This window comes from Centruroides vittatus, unplaced genomic scaffold, assembly GCF_030686945.1.
Source record: "Centruroides vittatus isolate TY-2023 unplaced genomic scaffold, ASM3068694v2 scaffold_1015, whole genome shotgun sequence".
Classification (NCBI taxonomy): domain Eukaryota; kingdom Metazoa; phylum Arthropoda; class Arachnida; order Scorpiones; family Buthidae; genus Centruroides; species Centruroides vittatus.
The window spans coordinates 4,880,003-4,901,066 of record NW_027122666.1 but is presented as its reverse complement, the minus strand read 5'-3'; the positions used below and the strand labels follow the sequence as shown (position 1 = coordinate 4,901,066).

Sequence of the window (21,064 nt, the reverse complement as noted above, 5' to 3'; positions counted from 1 at the left end):
AAAAATAACTGGAACTTTTTATCATTAAACTTTTTGCATGATTGCAATTATACTTCAAAAGTATAAATTTCTGACTGTTTCTGTCCAGTGTGGATCTAAATTTAAAATTTCATCAATTTACATGGTATTTTGTAAAATGTGTGATAAAGGATATATCTTTATATGTACAAATTTCTATAGTGAATGTAAGTTTCTGTTTTTTGTATTTCTTGTTATAAAAAAGGTTTTGATTTAATTTGTAAGGAAAAATACCATATCACAGACACGGGCAAATGCGGTTCTTTTTGAGTTACATGCGGCTCTTGCTGAAAGTGTTAATTTCTGTTTTTTATTATTATTTTTGCAATTTTATTTTTATAATTTTCTGAAAATACAGGTATACCTCGAGTTACGTCATTTCAAGTTACGTAGTTCTCAATTATATGTCTTTGGTCAAAAAAGTATATGGAAAAATAAAAATCAAGTTTAAGTCATTTTATTCAAGTTTACATCCATCCACCACAAATATTGAAGTCGTAATATCACTAGAAAATTATTAAAAGCACATAAATTCATATTAAAATATGTACATTTACAGTAAATGTGAATATAATCATCATAAATCCTAGAGAACGAAACATGAAAACATGTATTTCTGTGTTGCCGTCTTATTTAGCAGTCTTTAAGTGCTCATTATTGGTGTTTTTCACTGTAGTTCCAACATAGGTCGTAACTACACAAGTAAATTTGACTTACGTCGCCTTTCCTGGAACCAATTACCGACGTAAGGTGAGGTATATCTGTATGTTTATTAAAAAAATTCAATATTTGTTTTATATTATATTTATATTATATAATAAAATTGCACACCTTACTATACTATCTGCCACGACAATAAAGAACTGCGGCTCCCATGCATTTTGCAAAACCTACATTGCGGCTCCCGTGCATTTTGCAAAACCTACATTGCAGCTCCCATGCATTTTGCAAAACTTACATTGCAGCTCCCACTGAACTCTTGCTTGCCCACCCCTGCCATATCACTTATAGACGTCCACTCCTTTTGTAACTCATCCTGGTGATGGTGACGAGGGACTTGCTTCTAAATGCATTCCACAATAAAATACACAAGTTAGAAAAGATGAGTTTTCCTTCTAATATATATGTCTCCTTCTCGGTATAAGTCCAATATTAAATGACAGTCTTATAGCCCCGTGGTTCTCAATCTTTTCGAAGTCGGGAAACTCTAAACTTTGACATTTTTTGCCACGAAACAGTTAGAATACATCAGCTTTAAAACAGGGGTGACAAACCTTTACAAAATCAAGAGCACACTCAGTCTAGTATATGACGTCATTAACATATTTGCCAATTACATTCCCATACGAAAATTATTTTACATTGTATTGATTTTTAATTGTATATTTGATTATATCACGGAACACTCAAAGTGGCCTTACGGAGTACCTGTGTTCCGCAGATCACGGATCGAGAACCGTGGTTATAGCCAAAATGCAAATAATACAAAAAGGTATGCAAATTTGTTATTCTTACTATATTTAGCTTTTGTATGTGTTAACATTGCATAGCTGAAATTACTCACTTAGTAATCTGATATATAAAAACCTACCAGGAAAATAACACTTCAACTTTCAGCTGATATCTGACTAATAAAATATTCAAGAGGCATATGTTATGTTAAAATTTGATCTTTGACTGTGATAAGAATAAATACGCTTTCGTACTTCTATATTAAAGATCGCTCGGAGATAACTTGTTATAAGCCTATGTTTTGATGTTCTCATTGCATAAGTAATGAAGCGAAATGCGCCATATATGTGGAAGATTTCTTCTTATTACTTACTTGACCGATTAATAATCCAGTTTTGAAACTGTTGGACTTAGTTAATGAACATATGGCATTGTGCACGTGTTCGTCAAAGGTGACAGTTTTTCCCATCTGGAACCAAAACCAGAAAACGAAAGAGAGGCCACATCCGATATCAAATCCTCCTCCACATTGGCATTTTGCAGCGCCCTCTTCAAAAAAACTTTCATTTGTATATTTAAGCTTTATAAAATTATTCATTTTAAAATTTTATTCAATAGAATAATGTATTTAAAATATATTATTAATAATTCTAATGAGTATAAATAAAATAATTTTAACGAAGAGAATACGAATATTTAAAGTTACATAATATTACGGCGCGTCCACACAATCGCTATTTGCCGAAGACCTTTTGCGGAATTGTTTCTTTTTGCCGAATTTCGTCACTTGGCCTGCACACACGTATATACATTCGATTCGACTGGATAGATTCGATTATTTGTCGAGCATCGATTCGTCGCGGGAACAGCGAATGTTCGTCCGAGATCTAGAAAATGGACAATTTTGAAATAATAATTTGTGTCACTGCTTTTATAGTTACGAGTAGTTCATATCTTTTAATGAAAAAGAAGCTTAAAAGAAGAAGATGGCGTCACTTTATCGATGCAGAAAAATGTAAACGTGAAAAACAGATTTAAAAACGAACAACAAAATAAAAAAAAAGTATTGCCAAAAAGACCAAATAAAAAAAATACATAGAAAAAAAATAAAATAAATATTTAAACTATAAACCAAATCGAAAGAAACTAAATTCAAAAATGAAAGATTAGATCTATTTTTAAAAAAGACTAAAATAATCCCGTTCTTTTGATTCGGCACAATTTAAAGGAAACGGCAAATGCCGAATATTCGTCACGAGTAAATTATTCACACTACTCGGCAAGGTTACTAAATAATATGGTTGCGGATTTGCTATTGTAGTAACCTCTTGTTTACGTTCTAGAGATAACTGCTCCCGATAAGGAGGCGTTCCAATCGTTCAATAGATAAAGTTGGTGGAGTTCCGTTAGTACGTGTTCATTTTCAAGAGTTTTTGTAAGTATTTTAGTTATTACAGCTTTTTTACTAATATACGATTGTTAGATTCAGCTTTAGATCGTCTATTTTTAGAAAGACGCGGCGGTAATCGTCGGTTTTTTTTAAAAGAATTGCATCCAATCTCGGATCTTACAGTAATAGTGATATTTATGTGAATATCCTTACAACTCCGTTGTCAGATTCACAGTTAGCATATAAGAAAATGAGTAGTGGCGCCAGTGGCTTAGCGCGGTGGGGGCGGCAGGGGCAGCACTTTAAGGGGGCGGCAAAATTTCACAATAAATAATAATAATACCTAAATAAGGGAACGGCAAAATTTTTCTCCGCCCCGGGCGGCTGACACCCACGCTACGCCACTGAGTGGCGCATTATCCTTTGGACAAAAAGGACAATTGCCTGGTTCCCCCATCAACAGGGGACCTCAAACCAATCTTTTATAATAAAATATTCCTCTCAGAATTCTCTCAAAAAAAAATATCTTAAGTCAATACTGTAAATGGGACTCCTAATTCGAATTTGCCTGGTCCCTAAGAAGATATAACGCGCTACTGTAAGTGGGATGTGAAAATGTCACGCACAGATTAGCTATAACAGCAAAAATTGTATATTTTTACATCACTCGTAGACTGCACTTTTTTGCAAGGCGGGGAAACGAAACGTTCGTTTCAAACCAGAACAAGATTGTCCCAATTACGTTAAATTCGTAACCATAATAAAATTTTGGATAGTTTTATGTAAATATTGCTAATAAACTGAATGTTGATAAAATACGAAACTTTTATTCAAAGCAAGTTTTATTGGAAGGCTCTAAATTGATGATAAAGCAAAAAACACAGCTATGTCGGTCGATGGTAGGAAAATATCATAAAGTATCATTGCATAACTCCAGAAGGGTTACCAGTTGTCTTCTCCCGGTTATTAGATTCTCGATAGGAAAACTATCTTCAATATACCAAGTACTAAAATTTTGGAATAATTTGAGCACTGACTGTAAAGATACATCAAGTTATAAAGTTTTTAAGAACAGTATTAAGAGTTTGCCTCTTTCATGGTTTCGTTTACCTGTTGTTTTGCTTAAATCGTTATCATGCTACTTTTTGTTGTTTGTGCACCATAGAAAATTTATGATGTTTTAATGAATTTATTGAGAAAATGTATTTTGCCAAAGCCTCTGACTTTTTGCTTAGAAAATCATTAATCAACTTTGTTTTAATACTTTAAAAAAAGAAAAAAAACAACAATTATTCTGGAGGAAGGTGAAAATGAATGCATTTTTAAAGTAATAAAGACTTTAAAAGAAAAATAATAATTTTAACGCTTTTAAATAATTATTTTATTTAAAAAATAAAAATTAATCGTGCAATTTTAGGTTATATTAAACCTAAGTTTTTTGTCATTTATTTGAAAGTGTGGACCTACAATTTTTTAAAAAAAAGCTCAACAGTTTCTTTTTCTGAATTTACTTATATTTACGAACATCATTCATATTTAGAAGTCGAGTTACATATCAGTTTATATACATTTTGTATTGAATATATGCTCGGCCTGCTTTTCATCTGAATCCTAGTTGCAGCACTTCTAGTGGGCAAAAGTGTCTCTCCCAACCATATTATTTAGTAACCTTGCTCGCCAAATATCGAACAGACATTAATTTGGCGAATGACGAATGTGTGGATGCGTCCTTACGTCTGTTCTTCTGTTTGTTAATATTAATGGCTCTCGATAAAAAATTGATAAAAAAATTGTGCCCATCATGCCATATATGAAAAAATAATTATATACTGTATATTCATTGAATAAATTATGAATTAAAACGGATTGATGGAATAAGGCAAAGACATGGCCAATCTGTCAGCGTCACACTTTCCGGGAGGAATTTCGTCAAGAATCTGGCAACTATTTAGATATTTTTTGAACTCTTTTCGCTCTTTGGCACAGAGGGCCTTTATTTAGCAAGGTCTGGTTCAGTCGGCTGGGTGGAAAGTGTAGGATCAAATATCCGGATGATCCTGCCCCAAAACATTCCTAGGAATTTTCGAACCGTCTGGATTCGATCCTGGTCCCCTAGAACGGCCTTCCAGTCGTTGCTATTTAGATGTTAGACATGTGGAAAAACCGGAAACTCTCTATAGCTAATCCGTTGGTAAGTCGTTCACTCGGAATTAACTACAATTGGTCGATGGTTTTATCCACCAGCCATTAGTGGGCGAATAAGTTATAAAATTCGAGAATTATTAATGAATAAAAGTTCAAAATGTTATACCCATTCTATGACTATCCGAATGTAATTTGGATTGGATTGTAATTAGGTTTGGCTGGCAGAACCTATGATGGGCTTATAAAAATTTTTCTTAATGCTCCAATGCAAAAAGAATAATTACTATTTAGAGTTAGACAAATGGATAATATAGAGCAAGATATACGGATGAACTTTAATTCAAACTTGGATTAACCAAATTTGAATTAAAGAATGCAAATCTTGGTTAATCGAGAATGCAAAATAATTTGAATTATTTTGCATTCTCATTGAACTTCGAATAACCAAGTGTCGCTGTATAAAGAATTTTATCAATAGGCATAACTGAAACCATAATGTCAATAAATTTTATCGGAGTTTCGGCTTCAATTTTGATTATCGATAGAATATTTAATTTAATTTAATTTAGATACAGTATTATGATTTCTATTTAGATATTATGATTCTGTTTCAACTAATTAATTATTTATATTTAATTTTATAGTAAACCTTTAAATATGCATAGAAACGAGAGAAATAACTCTTTCAAGTACAGACCGTATAGAAATAGACCAAACAATGATTGGTCATTCTATGGAAAAAGAAACAAAGAAAAACAATGGAAAAATAGAAGAATGAGTGACATAGAATACCAAAATGACGAAAGAAAAAATGAAATTTTGAATCCTCTATTTGATCGAAAAAGTACATTTAATATTACTGAATCGGAGAAAAGATATAAGAAACGAGATAAACATACAAGCGCCTGGAAAGACGAAAAAAGATATCCCCAAAGAAAAAATGAGGAGGTTAAAGATGATGAAATCCAAGAGAATTGTAAAGCATGTGGAATTCTCGGATTTACAAACGTACAAGCATCAAAAGAACATTTTAATACCTCGGGTCACATCAGAAATATGTTTAAAACTGTTATACTGTGAAACACTTTTAACAATCACTACATTTTGAACATACGTAAAAATATAATGCAATAAAATGTTAAGTTTCAAACTAATGAAAAACATTGAAGATGAAATTTTTCAAATATGTAATTAAAAATAAAATAAAGTTTTAGATATTTTAATCGGAAATTTCACTTCGTAATGTAATAAAATCGATTATTTATGAAATAATTTTAGTATCTAACATTTGCTTTGTATGACGGAAAATATGACTATTGAATTAATGGATGCTATTTATTGTTGTATGTTAAATTAAAATAAGAATCAACATATACTATTATGGTTATAAAAGTAATATCCAGAGATTAATCCAAGGTTCTATTCTGATTTAAAGCAATAAAATAAAAATGGATGGTTTTTATAAATCCATTCTTTATTACTGTGAACATCAAGAGAATCGGTCCATTATGAATTCGCTAGATCCACAATGGAGCGGCATGTTGGCGAGGGACGGACCACCCCTAAAATCCAGTTATATTCATACAAATAGAAATATCAGCTTATTGTTTAATAAAATGTTGCTTTATAAAAACAATTATAATTGAATTTTAGACATTCCATCTGAAAATAAATGTCAACTTTGCCACATGACTTTATTGTGTTCTTCGGGCGTATTAAAAGGATAAATTATGCAAACGTTCTCTTATCTCATTTTATTTTAATTTTTTTAAATGTTTTTTCTACCCTAAAGAAGTTTTCTTAATAATAAAACATTTTTCTTGTAAAAAAGAATTAAAATAATCAAATGCAAGCTTCGACACTACTTAACCCAACTGATTATTGAATTAAGTCTATTAAACCAATTGTGTTAGATTAAATTTCTTCTTGCAACTCTTCTAGAACTTAGTTTTTCTTATTTCTTTCTTCAGGAAATTTAATTAGAGTTAACAGATCCAATTAGTGCAAATCTTATTAACTGAACGAAGTATTAAGTTTGTTCGACTTATTGTAAATTAGAAATTTATTAAGATTATTATTATTATTCTGTCTTTAATCTCAATAGTCACATATATATTTTATATAAAATATTATGAGGATATTAAATGATTATTTAGAATTTCAAGATTTCTGTGATATGAAGATTGTAATTTATTTGATTAAAAATTAATCCTGAATATTTAATTGCATTATCAAGATTCAATATATAGGAAAATTAATTATTTTAGACAACAGTCAGGAATATAAAAAGAAAGTGAAAATTTGAGATGATTACAATACTTTCCTGTGTTATGTTATACGAGAAAGCAAAAGTGAAGAGAACAGAATGCCATTAATTCCCTGAGTAATCCTCTGATATGGGCATATAATTCAGCGCTCTTTTAAGCGACTGTACACTGAAAAAAGGCGTACACAGACAACAATGCTTTGATTCCCCTCCTCCCCTTAAACTGCATACGTAATTAATGGAAGGTCCCATTACATTCCAAACTTGCCTCTTCAAAGTTTCAAAAATATTTGTTAGAATTACCGAAGATGTTTTCAGCTATTTTATTTTCCAGGTTGTTATACATAACAGGAAAAGTATGGCGATCGATCAAAAAATGACCAGTATACACAGCTGGCCATTAAAATTGCTACACCATGAAGGCTGCATGCAACAAACACGAAATTTGCATGGAAGGTACAACATTCTGGGTTTTCTATACCTCAAGATTACCTGTGAATTTGATTATGTCTTCCTTTCATTATACTGTATGTGTAAAACAAATATGATTCTGCTATTTGCTTTCCTTTCTGGAGTAGCAATTTTAATGGCCAGCAGTGTACATTTACGATGATGGGTTATTGATGATCGTGCATGAGTGTATGGCACGATTTTGATTATCCAGTCTGAAGGTTAATGGTCCACTCTTGATACTTTTTGTCGAAAATTTCTGAAATTTCGCAGGGCAGTTTGTGTCAATACAATTTAATAGCATCAATCCCCATTGGGGATTGATGCTATTCAGTGCCGTGCCGTGACATTTGATGATAGGGAAGCTGTGTTTCTGTAAGAAGCCGACTTCCAGGGGCAATCAATTAATTGCGTGTCAGGTTCCGTTCGTATTCGTTTGTTCGATAAGCCAGTAAAAACCGTATACTTCTTTAAATGTATTTTTAATAGATTATCTGACGTACTTAATAAATAACAGAGGTAATTATATTGAACTTTCTTATTAGATTCAATAAATTCCCTATGCCCTCTAAATGCCAATTCTTGCTTTGAGAAAAAACATAACATCTATTAATTTAGATATATCTATTAATCGTAATTATCTTGTTCTAATTTTCAATATTTATCAATATACAGTAGAGCATCGATTATCCGACCCACGATTAACCGACTTATCGGTTAACCGACCGCGTTCTAGTCGGCAAATTCAAATGTTTGTTAATGATGCGGCGCTACAATATTTGGTTATGTCTTGGCTACTTTAATATTATTTTTGTTAAATTTTTGCATGTTTTAGCTGGCAGCACTGGCTCGACCATGAAAGGGAGGTAGTATTTAAACCAGGCCTAATACACTATACTAATAATGTATTTTTTCATACTTTTCGGTTATCCGACTTTTCAGTTATCCGACCAACCCCAGTCCCCAATTAAGTCGGATAATCGATGCTCTACTGTATTGTCAATATTTTCAATATATTGTCTACCAGTGTTAAATTCTATTCTGTTTTGATTTCCAAATTGCTTCAATAAATTTTATCGTCAAAATGTCGAAATTTTTTTGTTGACATATTTATATTTAATTTAAGCATTGGTCTTTCTCTTTTAATAATGTTTTCTTTTTCACTATATGGTCTTGAGCCTAAACTTTTTTAAAATAAATTTTTTAATTACTAGCCACGATATAAGGGCTAATATTGAAATCATAAAAAAAAAACTTGGTAAAACAAAATGTGTGATGAATATACATACCTAGTACAAAAAATTCTTCAATTGTACGAATATACTTTTAAAGAAACTTATAATTAAATATAAGTTTGTGAAGAAACGTACATAAAAATAACAAAATATTCTTTACTTTTTAAATCTTAAAACAATCCACTTACAAGTTAGTGAAATAGCTCCCTACGAGTGGCTAATGAATGGAATCAGAGACGGTCCAGGTAGGTGTGTGCATGCCAAATCCCGAGGGTGCCGATACCGGTCAATGTCAAATGCCTCTTTTGTCGCATCACTAGTATATCTCAAAGGATGCCACAGGGCTGTTGTAAATTTTAAACGTTTCTCATTATAGATGTAAATATGTTAAACTTAATAGTCACTTGTTTTCTAACTACTGTAATTCGTTTTAGTACCAGGTGTACACGGAAATCAGTTCCCCACTGTACTGAACTAGTAATTGGTTCGGTTAAGCTTTTGTTTAAGTAAAATTCTGGCTCTTTCGGCAGGGTTTTATTTATGTCCCCATTCCCTAATCTCTTAATTATTTAACTACTTCTTAGTAGAAATAAGTCCAAACCAGTTACTTTGTACCTGAATATTTGTAGTCTTGGGAAAAAAGTGGAAAGACAAATTTTTATGACAACGGATATATAAATCGTAAATTTAAGGAAAATAAATTCTAGAGCTTTTTTTTTTTTTTTGTACCATTGTACGTCTCATTCATTAAATTTGGTTGTAAATGATGCTGCCAAAGTAACAGCTAATTTTTTAACACTGTACTAGAATTGTACACGTTTTTTCTCCATCCCCTTACAGATGGGACATACTACATCGTGATATCACCAGTTTAACATTGAAATCCGTAAGTAATATAAGATGGGAGAGCAGAATAAACGCAGAATAAATATATCAAATATTTTAATGGAGTTTTTTTTTTAACTCCTGTCAACTATACAGAACTATCATAAAAACATGCCAGTAAACTCCTATCGGTTGGGTTAAGTTATAAATCTAGTCTAGGGTGGGCAACCTTTTTTTATAACATGGCCAGAATAAATTTTGCGTTTTTTCCACGGGCCGTAGTAGTTAATTGACGCCTTCTTGTGACTTGTAATTTTTTTAGTCTGCAAATATGAAATAAATAAATAAAAAGTTAATTACTACATTTATTTCTCTTATCGTTTTCGAAAAATTACAAAGAATCGGAAAAATAACTATTAATTAGTTATTTTAATTAGTTAATTTAATTTAACTATTAATTAGTTATTTTTCCAATTTAATAATCTATTAAAGATCTCGCGGGCCGGATAGAAACTTTTCGCGAGCCGTGGCTGGCCCGCGGGCCGGGGGTTGCCCGCCGTTGATCTGGTCTGCTCATGATTCACATAATCGGGCGAGGGTGGCCGAATATCTAGCAGGCGGCTAACTGCCCGGAACCGCTCCGGGATATAAAATTGGATGCTTTATGCGTGTGTTGCTTCTACCAGCTAAACCGGGTGAAGTTGGTGCTCCGTAAACCGCATGTGCCAATGCCTATATAATCTGGCTGATTGGAAACTGACCCGGTTTCGACATTCCTTCCGCCATCGAATTATTCGAATATACAATAGCAATCTTATCGTTTTTTTCACATGTAGTATAGAAATTTGTAAAAGATACATAATGCAGTTATAATAAAATATTAATTTTAATTAATTAAAAGTACGTTAAAATATGAAAATTTATATTTTATAAAATACAAAAGAAGGTCATTGGAAGGTGGAAGCAGCGCTTCCATCGCTTCCAATGACCGCACGCCTGTGATGCTATTAAATTTTGGTCGTTAAATATCAAATGGGTGGGGAGATAGAGGGAGTCGTGTGTCATAACTATGGTCGGACTTAATGACTTTACTCGTTATTAGCATTTACAATTTTTATAAAACTCATCTCTATTCTCAAAATTAAGCTTTCGCCATTTGATAATAATTAATAATGTAAAAATTTTTTAAAATAACTTTTATATTATTTAGCAAAATAAAGAAAATTGTATGAGGCTTGTTATAAGATTTTGTTATAGAAACGTTTTATATTTTTAATTACTATAAAATGGCAAAAAGCTTAATTTTGAGGATAGGGATAAGGTTTTTTTTTTTTTTTAAGTGTAAATGTTAATAACGAATAAAATCCTCATTAAGTCCTATCTTTCTCGAGATATCACATATGACACCCTCTCTATCTCTTCACCCTCTCGACTTTTAACCATCAAAATTTAGTAGCATCAATTCCTCTCGTATACAAGCCACCATGCCAAATATTGTTTCTTAATCTCCACTCCATCGTGAGATATTAAGCGAAATAGACATAAACCACTGAATTTTTTTGCTGTTTCTTTGTTTTTGCTGTATTTTTATTCAAGAGATCACAAAAAAGTGGAGATTTCCAAAATCTTGGAGGGTCAAATTTAACATGATTCTAGTACTTTACCTTGTTATGTAAACATAACAGCCGGGAAAGTAAAACTAGAAATTGTTTAATCCCTCCAAATTATTAGAAATTATGTCAGCTCCTATGGCAGCTAGAACTACAGTTCCAGTGGAAAAGTAGTACAGTATATCGAAATCAATACATTTCCCATTTTGTTTGATTAAAAGAGGAAGAGGAAGTAAGAAAGTGCATCACGTGCTCTCGAAAATTTGAAGGGTTGTATATGTTCGGCTTTCTTGTATCGCTGACCTACTTTGTACGTGTTTGCTTCTCAAGCTTTAAGTAGTGTGATAAATACAGCTGTTGGTGAAGAATGCCTTTGGGTTTCATTACAGATCTCACAAGCAGAAAAACGGCTGTAATTTAGAACTTAGCATTTTATTTACTCAGAAAGGACAAAACAAATAAAAATAATAATAAAACAATTTTTCCAGATCACAAACATACATCTAAATAAAAAGATCTTTTTATCACGTTATACATGAAAATACATAAGCATTTCCATTTACATTCACTTCAAAGAAATCACTCGAGGTTGTCTCCATTAAAAGCAACAATTCGTTTAATTGTTAGAATGGACACCCATGAACACGAGAAATCATGGATAGTGTATTTGACAGACTATCAAATATATTGGATGCTGCAGATATTGAAAAGTGAATTGTGGAAATTCACTTTTTAAGATCTGCAGCATCCAATATATATGCAGCACTGGTCAGTATGTAACATATACTGCACTCGAGGAATGCGACATCAAATTAGTTTTTCCCTGAACGTGTGGTGTGAAACTTAGTACTATCGTCTCATTGTTCCTGGTTTTCTTCGAGAGACAGAAGGAATGAAGTTTGAAAGAAATATAGACAAATATGTTGTTTAAAACTTGCCAAAATTGTGAAAGTCTGGTGAAATTTTAACAGGTTGTAATACTTTTATTTTTAACGTATCTGCCTGTCTCAGATGTCAGAACTAATAATTAATTAGTCATTTTAATATTAAAAACTATAAGAAAAATAAAAATAATAATCTACACTAAATTATTTTCACTTAACTTTTTCTACATTCAAAACTGATTTCGAATCCAAAATTATTCTTTTAGTGGTTTCATCGTGTATTATTTCTTCATTTTTTCAGTTTCTATTCTACGAATCGAAATTATTTAAATAATTTTACTTAAGCACAAATTAGTTGTTTAATATTAAATATTCAAATTTATAATTCTGAATTGTTTGTGAATCTTATTGAAAAATTCTGGAAACAGATGTATTGTATGATAACGTTGGAAATTGCTGCAGATCTTGCATCGTGTGTATTTATCGCATTTTTCAACAATAAGATTAAACGATTTTTAGTTCTTTCCGCCCTGTGGACGCTAAGAGGGCCTTTTCCATGCCCGTCACCGGTTCGGCTAAGACCGTGTTCATCTGTGTAAATTCGTTGTAGTGACGTATTTGGTGGACCCGTCTCACCATTCCCAATCTCAAAAAATATGATAAATAAAAGCTTATTTTTAAGTATTATTGAAATCTTTAGTCATCTATCGGTTGAATAATCTAATTAAATTACTTCTTCATTGTTTTTCTTACAGAAAGAAATTGCGTAATTTACAATTGCATTTTATATTTTAGATCATTTTGAACGTGATGAAATAAACTTTATTAATAAAATTATTTTTAAACTTATAATATTAATTGATTATTCATTAATTTTGAAATAATTGACTTTTAAAATCACGTTATTTTACAGATTTCGACACTGTTTTTAATTTGATTTCACTTTCAATTTAGGTCTATTTTTGTGAATAAGAGAGCGAAACAAGTAAAAAAACAGAGAAGCTTGAATTTTCGATATAAGTTTATTTCAAATTTTATTTTAATATTTTTAAAATATAGTTTTTTCCTCAAATAAACATATAAAAAATCTTAAAATGTCTTAAAGTAAATATCTCTTACTAAAATAAAAGATTATTTTAGGAACTCGTGTGGGCACTAAGACGGGTGGTTCAGGCCGAACCTGTGATGACCATCATGGGTTCGGCCTGAACCACAATGGAGGTGACCAAATAGTAAGGGAGTTGGCCCAACTACCCAGGATAGACTAATCAAGAAAAATTCCTGAGATTTTTTGACCACCCGTACCCGGGGCCATCAGAGCATAAAGCTGACGATTTAAAAGCCTCGGCTATCCGGTCGTCTTCGGTTCTGATGCTAGTAGATTTGGAAATAAATTAATAGGTATTAATTTGTTTCAGAACATATCAATTAATAGTAAAGTGTAAAACGATTATAAAAATCGAAAAATAAAAACTCTGAAAAGTTTCTTATGGTCGCATCTTCATTACAGAAAAAAGCCAGTTATTAAAATACAAATTATTCAATTATAATTCGTTCAAATACAAAATAAAAAATATCATTGTATCATTTTAATTTATGTAATTTTTACGCTATTGCTTTACATGTTACCTGTTTTGTTTATCAGTAATGGTTTATCTCGATGCGAATATATCCGGTAAGTGCTAATTCTTTCATAAATCTTGAATTTTAAATAGTTTTTTAAATCTAAGATCAACTTTAATAAACTATCTTATTATAATTGTTGTATTTGAACAATTCTGAAATCATTCTGTAGCATTATAAAGGTTAATAAAGTCAAATTTTAGTAAAACCGATAATCATAAATCAATTTTGGTACAAATGCAGCTGTGAATGAGACGGTTAAGACCTTATCACCGTTGTAGACCATGCCCATGGAGTAAAAAAAAAAGGGCAAAAAATCCAATGGTCTGTATGTCACTCTTCTCGAGATATAATCTCCCGAAATCTGCCTATCTCGCGCATGTAAATATTCGGTTCCTGTGACTGTTCTATTAAGGGGCTCAATTAATGATATCGTATCGATAAATTCGGCAATTTCACAACAAATAAAGCTTCCTATGCTTCTATAGGTTTGGTTTATAGATCTAAAAAGGTTCCAACCCGTCTCATTTAGAGGTGTAATTGTACCTGTTGTCCTAAGTATGCAGTTTAATTTTCGGGAAGAAATTGTACTTACGGTTGAATTTTTAAGATTTTATCCAAAAATTGAAACTCGGGACAGTATGTGTATCAAATATGGTTAAGATTTACTCTATAGTTTTTTCTACAGAGAGCTCTGAATACCCCTTTAATTATGATTACCTTCTAAATCGGATATTTTGCTTTAAATTTCGAGTCGTTGCGCTACTTAACATTACTTAACAGTTTTAACATGAAAGACGTTAACATAAGTTTTTGTTTTCAATGTTTTTAATCTAAAATTTTGTATAGACATTTCACAATTTAATTGTAGACAGTCAAATAAACTAGTTGCTTAAATTAATAAATGTATAACTTTCATATATTGAATATAATATTATTATAATATTGATAAATCCTTCATTTCTAGAATCGAATTCATTTTGCATAATGGAAGATGAAAGTATACTGATGTGTAAATTATGTAAAAAGGTATTCAATGGGAAAATACCTTACGGCCAACATATGATGTCTTCAAAACATTTAAAGAAGAAGGTTCTAATTTCTTTTCTGTGCAAAGATGATACTTTGTCTGGAAGCAGCAAAGATTTAAGTGAAGAAGCGAACTCATCTCGGATGACATCCGATTCTCCTTCCAGAAAAGAACACGAGACAGATACTTCTACGGAAAAATCCGTTATGAAAGGCTGTATTTGTTGTGGAATTGCCGAATTCATCGATATTATGTCATTAATTGAGCACCTTCAGAGTTCCGATCATGTTAGAAGGTCTTACGGGAAAGTTTAACGTATCAAGAATGTTACAATAATTTGATATAGAATAAAATAATAGAAATAAAATAAATATCTGTGCTTTTTGTTACGTTTTAAACGAAAAATTATTATAAGAAACAACTGGAGTAGTAATATAATATTTTTTTACTTTCCGGCTCTGTTTTCAATAATGGTACGGCGATCGATCAAAAAATGACCTTCATGATTTTTACATATTTTGGGCTTGGGGACCATGAAACTTTGAGAAATGCAAAAGAAAAAAAATAGCAACGAGTTGCGTAACTTTTCCGGCTGTTACGAGTTTTTATTAAAAATCTCTTTTATATTATTAAGCAACAAATAAAATTTCGTGTGGCGTCATCTGTTATCGGATATTGTTATGAAAACTTCATATTTTTAATTATAAAATGGCAAAAAGCTTAATTTTGAGGATAGGGATGAGTTTTTTTTTTAAGTGTAAATGTTAATGACGATTTTATTCGTTATTAAGTCCTATCTTTCTCGAAAGATCACATATGACACCCCTCTATCTCCTCACCGTCTCAACCTTTCACTACCAAAATTTAATAGCATCAATGCCCCTCGTATACAAGCCACTATGCTAAATTTCGTTTCTAATCTTTACCCCATCCTGAGATATTAAACAGAATAGACGCCAACACACACATCCACGAAATTTTTTTGCTGTTTTTGTGACTTTTTTGGATTCAGGAATTCTTAAAACGTAGAGATTTGTAAAGAACTCGGAAGGTCAAATTTGACGTGATTCCAATACTTTCCCTTGTTTTGTATACATAAATAGTCAGAAAAGAAAAATTTCGGGGTTTCTTTCTGTATGTATGGATGTTTGTACAATTTTATTCACCCTTTTTGAAGCTTAACTCCTGTGTCTTTATCGAAAAGTTCTCAAATTTTGCAGGGAGGTTTGTGTATTAAGGGCATTGGTGCTTTTAAATTTTGGCGGTTAAAAGTTGAGAGGTGGGAAATAGATAGGGACCGTGTTTGATATCTCAAGCGGATTCGAACTTAACGAAGATTTTACCTATTATTAGCGTTTACAATTTCTTATAAAACTCATTTCTACCCTCAAAATCAAGCATTTTATAATAATAACAATTTTAACATGAAATCTTATAGCAGAAAGTGCAACACACAATTTGAACTTTTTTGCCGGGAAACGTGTTGCTGGACTTTTTGTTAATTTTTTTCTTTTTTGCATGCCTTGTGTTATGTTCTGAAATGTAATAAGTGGCCAACGAGCTGGCTACGTGGAGTTTGCCGGAATTTTTCAGGTCTGTAACACCTAAATAGAGGACAGTTTCCCATAGAAAGGCCTCCTGGGAGGCATTGCTATAACCAAACCAACGATTGCATATTACATTGCAAATTGTTTTTAAGTAATAAAATTATTAAATAGTATTTTAAACTTCTAACATTGATGATTAGTCATTAATTTTGAAATAATTAATTTGCAAAATAATATTATACTTGTAGATTTCTACGCTGTATTTAAATAGACGTGATTTGAATTCTGTGAAAGAAGAGTACCGGTAACAGGTGAGAAAACAGAAAAGTTTTAATTTTCGATAAAAGTTTATGCCAAATTTGATTTTAGTATTTTTAAAATATAAGTTTCTTTCTTAAATAAACATTAAAAAATATTTTAAGTGTTATAAAATGTCTTAAATTAAATACTTTTTTACTAAAATATAAGATTTTTTGGTTACTCGTTTCGCTCTGCACGCACTAACGGTCTTTTTTCAAGCACTTCGTGGGTTCGGACAGACCCACAGTGGGAATTTTGAGGGATAGGGTCTACTAAGCCCAATTTTGTAAGGGATGAGGTTCGAACTATCAGGAAGAAATTACTTGTGAAAATTTCGAAGAGTTTTCGACTGCACGGATTCGATTCCGGATTCCCCAGAGTAATTTTTGACGCGTTAATAGCCTCAGCCATTTCCATCCGATGTCAAATAATGCGTTTTTTAAAAATCAAATTAGATTTTTTAGAAACTTTTTTACATATTTTTAACGTTTTTAAATATTTAATAATTGTTACTTTATTTTTACAATTATAACGATATCTTTAAAGTAAAATTCAATTGTTAGTGTAGTTAAAGCTTCGTAAAAGAATAATTTACTTAAAAATCAAATTTATTTTTATTAATTTTAATTTAAACATTATACTAACAGAAATTTTTATAACAAAATATAAGAACTTACGTAATTGCTTATAATTTAAGATTATTTGTTAGCCCTTATTAAACTTGGTCCACCATATGGCTGAATGGATAAAACCACTAAACTTTGGTAGTTGGTCGTGGGTCCTCATTTGAATTAATGGGCTTACCGCCTGGCATTTTCCGAGTTTTAGTTGCATGTCTAACACCTGAATAGGGGCCAGCTTCCCACAGAAAGTCATCCCCCTCGGCTGATCCCACATATGTTGCATTACATTGCATTACCAAGTCCTATCAAGCCAAATCAAACGTACCAAATTTACTCGTAATTATTGGCCAAATCACTAATTTTAATAGTAAATTTTCTTATGTTTGCATATGAAAATGTTTGACTACATATACACAGTCAAACCTCTAATTCGTTCCTAAAAAATCGAAACAAATTTTCTCATAAGAAACAATATAAAATGGATTAATCCGTTTCTGACCCCCAAAATAGAACCTTTTTTAACATTTTTAGCTGTATTTCATGTACAAAATGCAACGTAATATTATATTAATAAATTTTTACTTCTTCTATAAGTTATTTCTTATGAAATAACGATATATTGATTATAACGTTAAAGGTCATATACAAGTTCACGTGAAATTTCGTAGAATTTTAACTGTACTTTAATCAGTACTTTCTACACGTATAATATATATAAATACGCAAATATTATAGAAAAATATTCTCAGTTTTTATAGGAATTTTATCGCTTTTTCGAAGAAATAACTTTTTCAAAATACTTATATAACTTGAAGATAACATGAACTGTTATCTAATCAACAAATGGCACATTCGTCTCATGTTTGGTAATAAATGAATGACAAAGTCGAGTATCAGGTAGCAATTTAGAAAATCTGTTTTGCTATAAGTTACACGTAAAATGTCTCTGATAATGATATGATATTATCGAATGCAGCCATTTCGGAGTTGCATCATATATAATGAAACTAGATGAATTCTAAGTGCCATTTATGAAATTGTAGAGTTGTTTTTGGGTTTAATCTACTGTATTTCTTTTCTATAAGTATATCTATTATATCATTATCATTTAAAAACGTGTGTAGAATACTCTTTCATTATGAATAAAATATTAATACATACTTATACATACACACGGCCGGATTTAAGCTAAACAAACCTCAGCTTAGGGCCTCGCGTTATAGTTTGGTTTTAATGAAATGAGGCAAAGCAACGCATAGGCGATCAGTCAAGAGGAAAGACTTTGTATGGGAAACTAGCCCCTGTTTTGGCGTTATACATGTAAAGAAAACTCAGAAAATTCCATGTGACCAGTCTGAGGCGCAAACTTGCGAACCAATACCGGTATTCAGTGGTAGACCCTCGTGGTATGAGTCTATAGTTTAGGCCCTAAACTTTAGGGCCTCAAATTTATACATGTATCATTATGTTATTACTGAGAAAGGCCTGTTATAAGTTATAGCTTAGGCCCTGTATTTACCAATCACTCTCTGTCAATATCGCTACACTAAGCGATATTTCAGAATATTATATGATATTGCTTTACTTATTCGCTTTAATATTAATAAATAAATATTTTAAAATTTCCATTTTATTAAAAATATTAATAAAATGATTGATAGAAGCTATTTAAATTTATTTGCCTATTATAAGTCACTGAGCCATCGACATAAAAGATAGGCCTACATTTAAATAAATTTTCATTTTACACAGAAAAAAAGTAATGTTTTAAACATTTTAGAGATTCAATAAAATTTTTAAGTGTTAAGAAAATAGAAATAAATTACTCCTCTTGGAAAGAAATCGACTATAACCAATTGTTATGGGCAAAGTTGTGAAGTGACTTCTGTAGCGTAGGAAGTTTGCATGTTTTATGTAGCCACGAATCAATTCATACGAATAGCTAGACTCATTAAATAAATTACTGGAAATAGTAAGTCTGTAGATTCGATCGATATTATTCATGGATATAAAGAAAAAGTTCCATCAATCCATCCATTAGTGTATCAATCAATCAATTTTAAACTGCTTTTCATTGCTCCGTTACATTAGGTTGGGTATTTTATTCATACCCAACCTAATGTTTTTGCTGATTTTAGATAAGAATATTAAGTTTCCTGAGAATTGGTAAAAATAAAATTTCTCTTCCTATCAATAAATATATGAGAAGTTAATTCGTTTTTAAAAGGGGTGTGTTAATGACGAACGTATGTCTTACAATTTTGTAGTATATTGATTTGACATGGTAAATTCAGGCAGGAAATATTAATTCAATGTACTGTACTGTACAGTGAATTGCTGATTTCTCTAAAATTGCACTCTTTGCATGGAACAGTTCACATAATAATTGATTTTAAAAGTTTCGATAGGCACATGGATATGGTGAATATGAAAAAAAAATTCTCATTGGCAGGTTTTGAGTGGATATAAAAATAAAGTGTAACTGTTGTTACACTATTCGTTTGTACTCTTAATTCTTTATAATGATATAAAATTAAAATATGGGGGTTTGTCCCTTTTGTCCCTTATGGATCGATGCCCGTGTCCTCGTGTAGGTTCTAGTTAATGCTACTAAGTGATACTATGTGACTGTCCCATCATAATGCAAATACAGTGAAAATTGCTTAGGCGACCATCTGCATTCGACGGGCACCACGGGAACCTGGCAAAAATCAGTTTTACAGGCAACCTTCCTTTTTCGATTCCGCGATCGCGGAATGTAATGAAATCATAATATGAAAAACATAATAATAAAATCGTTTTATTATTAATTAATAATTTTTCTTATTGTACTTAAGAAAATATTAAATATTAAAAAATAAAATAAGATTAAACTAACGAAAACCAAAACCAAAGTGATGGAGAGATACGACACGCTTGTATATCGATGAGGTAATACACCTAACTGAGGAGCGAACGAAAAGAACCGAGTTGAATTAAGTCGGAAAAAAGAAAATGTGCATTATAATCGAGGAAATGCGAGTATTGTATTAATCTTTATAATATTGGTATTAAATCTGTCTTATAAAATCACGACGACTCTTGTAAATCGAGTTATCCGATAAGAATAAAATACAATACCAATATAGCTCTATCGTTGAAAAAATTCCCTTATTTTTGCTCACCTCGAGTTTTGCTTAGTAGAAATGGCTAAAAAGTGCGCAAAATACGCACGGAAATATAGTATTACAGCACCACCTGTATTGGACGACCACCTGTCTAAAAGACCACTTTTTGAAGGAACCGTGGGTGGTCGCCATAGACAGGTTTTACTGTATTTCATTTCAAATGCATCAGAACATAAACTCAGAGATTTATTTTTTAAAGACTAAACTTTCTACTCTAGTTGTTGATTTTTAATTTTCCGGCTATTAATTATTACAAAGGGAAAGTATGGCGATCGGTCAAAGAATGACTACCGCAGATATTTACATTTTTGGGCTTAAGACAGCTTGAAACGTCAAGAAATGCAAAAAATTCGGAAGTCCTTTCTGTATGTATGGATGTTAGTGGGTGTGGCACGATTTTGTTTACCCTGTTTGAAGCTTAATAACTCCTGCGCTTTTGTCGAAAAATATAAAAATATTTTTAATGAAATATGATAACAGATGGCGCTACCAAACTTTT

At 31.4% G+C, this 21,064-nt stretch overlaps 2 protein-coding genes across 2 annotated transcripts in view; both read right to left on the bottom strand.

Moving 5' to 3' along the window:
* Nucleotides 1-2,011, bottom strand: part of LOC136986218 (protein odr-4 homolog) — a 50,234-nt gene extending 48,223 nt beyond the window's left edge. The window contains exon 1 of the mRNA XM_067283709.1: nucleotides 1,844-2,011. Within this exon, the coding sequence (XP_067139810.1) occupies nucleotides 1,844-1,939 (96 nt within the window). The 5' untranslated portion in view covers nucleotides 1,940-2,011. The remainder of the gene's footprint in view (nucleotides 1-1,843) is intronic.
* Nucleotides 1-21,064, bottom strand: part of LOC136986219 (nicotinamide N-methyltransferase-like) — a 257,802-nt gene that overhangs the window by 170,313 nt on the left and 66,425 nt on the right. The gene's annotated exons all lie outside the window — the stretch shown is intronic.